Source organism: Maylandia zebra, linkage group LG7 (assembly GCF_041146795.1).
Source record: "Maylandia zebra isolate NMK-2024a linkage group LG7, Mzebra_GT3a, whole genome shotgun sequence".
In the NCBI taxonomy this organism is placed as follows: domain Eukaryota; kingdom Metazoa; phylum Chordata; class Actinopteri; order Cichliformes; family Cichlidae; genus Maylandia; species Maylandia zebra.
This window is the reverse complement of record NC_135173.1, coordinates 24,039,774-24,045,760: the sequence shown is the minus strand read 5'-3', so window position 1 is coordinate 24,045,760 and position 5,987 is coordinate 24,039,774. Positions and strand designations below refer to the sequence as shown.

At 42.7% G+C, this 5,987-nt stretch overlaps 1 protein-coding gene across 6 annotated transcripts; it reads left to right on the top strand.

The window, feature by feature from the left end:
• The first annotated feature begins 317 nt into the window (after nt 1-317).
• Nucleotides 318-5,006, top strand: LOC101478155 (calcitonin gene-related peptide 1). Of its 6 annotated transcripts, none has more exons than XM_076886108.1 (5): nt 1,322-1,413; nt 1,527-1,618; nt 2,491-2,625; nt 4,381-4,560; nt 4,766-5,006. In XM_076886108.1, the coding sequence occupies exons 1-4, from the start codon at nt 1,408-1,410 to the stop codon at nt 4,538-4,540; spliced, it is 393 nt and encodes a 130-aa protein (XP_076742223.1). In that variant the 5' UTR covers nt 1,322-1,407; the 3' UTR covers nt 4,541-4,560; nt 4,766-5,006. The 6 variants fall into 6 exon arrangements, with proteins under 6 accessions (XP_004564545.1, XP_004564546.1, XP_076742221.1 ...); XM_076886107.1 differs by having other exon boundaries at nt 4,378-4,560; XM_004564488.2 differs by lacking the exons at nt 1,322-1,413; nt 4,381-4,560; nt 4,766-5,006 and adding exons at nt 318-455; nt 3,430-4,067.
• Nucleotides 5,007-5,987: the final 981 nt, after the last annotated feature.

Here is a 5,987-nt window from a genome sequence, read left to right as displayed (position 1 = left end):
TTTGAAAGTTCTTAAAATATTTATTGCTGGTGTTGCTTCTCCACGGACACCAGTTTGCTTTGCCTCCTATTTAATTAATGACATCAATGCAAATTGGGGATAGCAAATGGTCCAAATGACTGGTGGATTTTGTGAATGGAGCACTTAGTGACTGAGGAATGACGTAAACGCAAAGCCATATCTCTTATTAGTGAGCCAGGACTGAGAGGAGGAATCCCATTGGCTCGCTTTAGCATCAGAGCAATGCGATTGGCTGGCATCAGATAATTAAACACCTACACAGTCAATGCACAAATCCAAGTGGTGGGGTATATAGGCTGGTGCGTTGGCACTGCACGCAACAGAATCAAGAGTTGTTCACTAAGTTGAGAGAAAGTCAACTTTATTGTGGTTTGCATAGAGCTTCATAGAGATATATATTTATTTTTTATTTTGCTGGGTGATTATCGCTGAAGGTAAGTGACAACTTTTGATGTTGTGTTAGAAGTTTTACAACTAGACTGAAATTGTTACTTATAGGGTGGTGGCATGTGTGTGTGTGTGTGTGTGTGTGTGTGTGTGTGTGGGTCAGATGCAATGTGCAGCCAGAGTCATTATGTAAGACGGTGATGTGACAGTGGTGGTTATGGGCATGGAGTGTGGCCACCGGGTTACCCCTGCTCATTTTGTGAAGGTCCAGTGCGCTGCTTCAACAGAAGGAAAGCGTGAATGAGAAGGCAGGCACTCGAAAATGAGAAGAAGCTTAAGTAAAGAAGAGCAAGTGACAGAGGAAAATGGGCAGGAGAAATCAGGGTTGAGTGAGTGTGTGTTGTTTTAAGGTAGTGTGTGTGTGTGTGTGTGTGTGTGTGTGTGTGTGTGTGTGTGTGTGTGTGTGTGTGTGTGTGTGTGTGTGTGTGTGTGTGTGTGTGTGTGAGTGAGAGAGAGCTGGCAGCTCATTACACTAATGCACTGGTCCCCAAGGGAGCTGGCAAGCATGGAGTCCCCCCCCTTCACTTCTCCTCCTCCAGCATTAGCAAGTGACACATACATCGCACAATGTAGGACCCCTTCCTACCATTACACACACACACACACACACACACACACACACACACACACACACACACACACACACACACACACACACACACACATGCATACACTCCACACAGGCATGACACACACCAGGAGCAGCAGCATACGACATGAGAGAACTACCTGTTCTTTGCTCTCAGCTGGATATTCTGGAGGAACGGTCCGTTTTGGAGGCGCGTGTGAGCCAGGGGAGCATTGTTCAGCAGGGGACAAGAGCTGAGAGCAGTAAGCTCAGATGTAAGGCGAACTAAAGCTCGCCTCACAGGGAATGACACTTTTTGCACCTTCTTCCTGACAACACAAGAAGACTAGACAAGGGCAGTTTCTAGTTGCATGCTGGTTTGTAGCTATACTTTTAGGAGATTTGAGCTCTTGTATCAGTGGTGTGTGAGTGTGAATGGAAGCACAAGAAGCTGATGTGGAGTTTTGTTTTGTTTTTTCTTGCCGTGTAGGGGACCATGGTTATGTTGAAGATCTCTGCTTTCCTCGTTGCGTACGCCCTGGTCATTTGCCAGATGTACTGCTCACAAGCCGCGCCTGCCAGGTGAGACACACGGAAATTGCCTTTTACACTTCTCACTGTTAAGTTGCTTTTTCTCTGCAGCTCAACAGACTTACCGCAAACAACCAGTAGAAAAGATGGGCAGGGTTTATGCAAAAACAGTATGTTGGAACTTGGACTCTGCAGGTTAAATTTTTTTTTTTTTTACTTAAACATAAAATGTTTTTTATTAAACAGGAGAAATAGAGTAAGATGTGAAAGTTGTATAGTAACGCCATAGTAACAACATAGGTTAAATAAATGTGTGTATGCAGAAAAGAACATTGTAGTTGTTCTGTTTAGTCTTAATCTATGGTAGCTTTAAATGAAATACATATATTATTTAAATATATGTATTGCTTGTAATACTTCCAATATAAGTGGATAAAGTTGTACTTAAATTAAAAGCACAGGAAACACAACAAATGTAATTCAGTTTTTATCTCTATATATGCATATATCTTTCTATATATATAGAGAGAGATATATATATTAATTTGAGTCCCCACTCAAGTTCCCCCTCCTGCCCCCCCTTTCCAATGAAGCTATTGATTTTGTAATAACTCTAAAGCTGGTTATACATCAGCTTCTTTCTCACAAGGGGCACTTTCTGCAGATTGTTTCCCCCAGCTTTGGCCAGGGGCCCTCCGACTCAGACGTCATTCCTCACGGAGGTGGTGACGTCTCTGTTACCCCCCCAGTCCCCACCAGTCCCTTACCCCACCCCAACATCCCCACTCAACCCACCACCCCTCCTTTTTCACTGCAGGTGTAACCCTAGCGGAGCATTTCCATTAATGCTGATCTCATTGCCGTTTCCCTCCCCTCAACCACTCTGACCCCTAAATTCCCCCCCACTCCACTTCTAACCACAGACCGGGTTTAGAGTCCATGTCAGACCGAGTCACGCTCACGGACTACGAAGCGCGAAGGTTACTCAACGCCATTGTGAAGGAGTTTGTGCAGATGACGGCGGAGGAGCTGGAGCAGCAGGCAACTGAGGGAAACAGGTACAGATGAATCTTATTTAGTTTAACCTTTGAAAATTAGTTTAACATTTCCACCCTGCACAGAAACCACCAGCCAAGGATTTGACTAATGAGAAACTGGAAAGTGAAACTGGTTTTGGACTAAATAAAAAGGTAAAATTAAAAAAAGCTATTTTTTAGGGATGTTATTGGGAAACAAATCCTGTTTTTACTTTAATGTGCTGGAAATACATTTCTTTAGTTCCCCACTTGGGTTCAGTCAGGCCAGGAGGTATGTACTTCTCGGCAGATCAAAGAATAACATCTTAGTTTTAACATGTGACTCCAAAAAAAGCCCAAAAAACAAAACCCGATTCTCTGTCATGAGCCTGCCCCCGCATGGATGCATTTGATTTTGACTTGCGTGGATAGACTACTATTTTGAACCAGCCTGCCGGGCATGTGAACATTGTATGCTTAACAAAACAAATAAGTGTGCATGATGTCAATTAAGTGGAGCTGCATGACAGTGGGAAGCAACTGGTTTCTGTTTGTTCTATGGGTAAAAGGCTGACTGGGGTGGGGGTGGAGGTTCTGATGCATGAGGGGATGGATGACAAGTTTTTGAATGTTGGGAAGGGCAGGGGGAGTGGCATGATGCTGTAAGGACCTGGGATGTTTTTACTTTGTTTATACCTGCAATGGCATGAGAAAGAAATGCATGTGAGTGAAATGATGCGTGAATGGAAAGAGAGAAAAAAAAGCTTAAGAGATACAGAGCGCATGTTTTCCCCGTATCTATGAGCCTGTTCTATGCATGTGTTTTGTGTGTCCCCTCCTCGACAGCATGGACAGGCCCTTAACCAAGCGCTGCTCCAACCTCAGCACCTGTGTGTTGGGTAAACTGTCTCAGGAGCTGCACAAGTTGCAGACTTTCCCTCGCACGAACGTGGGAGCAGGAACGCCCGGCAAGAAGCGCAGTGCGCCTGAGAGCGACAGCTATGCAAGCTACGGCGAGACGTTTGAAAGCATCTAAACCCCTTCCTCCTCATCCATTAAACCTGCTTTTACTTTTCCCGCATCTCCTCTTCCTTTGTCATTCTTTCCCCCGTCCTTCTCTTCTGTCATCTTCCTCTCCTCATCCCAGTTTCTTTCTGGAATGGGACGTGCATGCTGATATTACCTGCTTGATTGACATGAAGATTATGACTTTGAACTGCAGTTTTTCAGTTCTTTTTCTCCCCCCCATATTTCTTTTGGCAGAGAATGATTTGTCCCTGTAATCTCAGACGATTTTCACAAGTGTAATTCAGGAGCCAATTCATACATCCATCTCTGTGTACTGTATGTGGAGTAATTTGATGGCATTTCAAAGCCCCTGAAACTCAAGAGTTGAGAGCGATCACTTAATCTAAACGTTAATAAATGATCCACTCATGCGACACCATGTTTGTTGTTCAATAAACGTATTTTTCTACCAGGAAGGCTTAGGTCATTTTCATTCTTAAGGACTCTAAAACAGACATGTAGCCACCCATGCAGACAGTCAATGGCCATTTTAAATGATGGGCCTAAATAAGAGTTTTAGAGCCTTTAAAATTTTGTCTGAAGCTGTCACCGAGTCCAAAGGTAAGACAAACACTCAGATGCATTCTGTTTTTAAGCTGTAAATCCAAACTTGATGTACTTTCAGTTCTTTGATGTTAGCGTTAATGTGTATAGCTGTGTCTTACATTATTGTATGGATGGCAGTGGCCCAATCTTTTCGTTAAGCCCCTTTCTGTTCTCCTGAAGCAGCGTTACAGCACAGAAGCGAGGCTGCAACACGGCAACCTGTGTGACTCACCGTCTGGCAGACTTCCTCAGCCGGTCGGGGGGAATGGGTAACAGCAACTTCGTCCCCACCAATGTCGGCGCCAAGGCTTTCGGCAGGCGGAGGAGAAGCATCCAGATGTGAGCGTTCCCATCTGGGAAATGGTGAATAACACCTTTTCAATCATGACTTTCTTTATAGATTTCCTTTGGTTTCAAGAATTTCAGACTTACAACAACATTTTATTTTATTTTTGATTTCACAAATTGATAAAAATTTCCGACTGTCCAACTTACACGCGGACGCAAACAGCCAGCTTAAATTTACATCCTTTTTCTTTTTTCTGTCTCGTTCATTTCTGTCTTTCAGGGGTTGAGAACCTGACGAGAAAACATCAGAAATAACCTGAGAAGATAAATCAAGAAAAACAAAATTGACCAGAAAATTAACACTGAACTGGCCCTTTATCCACTCTTTCACATTCCTCCAGGAACAGGGGAAAAAAAAAGACCCCACGGGACATCTCCTAATTTTCATCCTGTTAGTGAAGCCTTTTGCTTTTGGCAAATAAGAAAAAAAAAAGAAAAAAAAAGGCACTTTATTTTATGTACATGAACAAATGAACTCCTGAAGAAAGAAAAAAAAGTCCTAATCATTCCTCTTTTTTATATTTCCGTATCATTGGAAAATAAAATGAAAGCAGCAGTGGTATCACTTTATTCTTTTCCGCTTATCACCTCGTCAGAGCACATTTCTTCCATGCCAACCCAACCCCAGACCCACTCCCCACTCCCTCACCTCCCGATTTAAGATACATACTTCTACATTGCTTATAATTCCCTTCCCTCCCGAGGGTATCCTTTTTTCCTGTGTGCCAGAGGGACGCCATTAAAGATCAGCATACCCAAGGCCCCCCCCCACAACGGCTGTTGTCTTGTGCCTTGATGTAGAACAATTTACATGAACATGATTGTACAGTTTCTGTTTAGAGACAATAAAGAAGACCCGAGCGAGGATGCAGAAAATGAAGACCAATTAATATTGTAAACAATATTGTGAAAACAAGTTTCAGCAAGATTAAAATGTATTTTAGATACACTCGGGTATGGGGTACTTGTGTTGTTCTTCAAAGGTTTTTAAGCAAGTGTAGAAGGACGCTGAGTGACTGTGAAGTTGATTATATAAGGAGAAGTTTATATTTGTATTATTAATACTGATAAATACTGTCCACAAATTACGAATGATGGAATCTCACAGGCAGAGAGCTCTTTGTAAGTTGCTGATTAGAAATCTAACACTATTTCCCACTGACGAATGCACAATCACATCGTGAAAACATGTAGCACACGTTTATAATTTGGCGAAGTATTGGGGGAAAAAATGGAATGCACAGTCATACACACTCCTGTTGCACAGATGAATGTGTGAACACATCAGTTTCATTGGAAATATTTCTGATGACACCACAGTGGCATGGCTATGTTACAATACATGTTGATACAAGAAAAAAAAAACAGTGCATGGGGAATTGCTTAATAAAATGCAGTCAAACCTGCAGTCAGAGTTGTTCTTTAGCTCCAGTGAAGGTAAA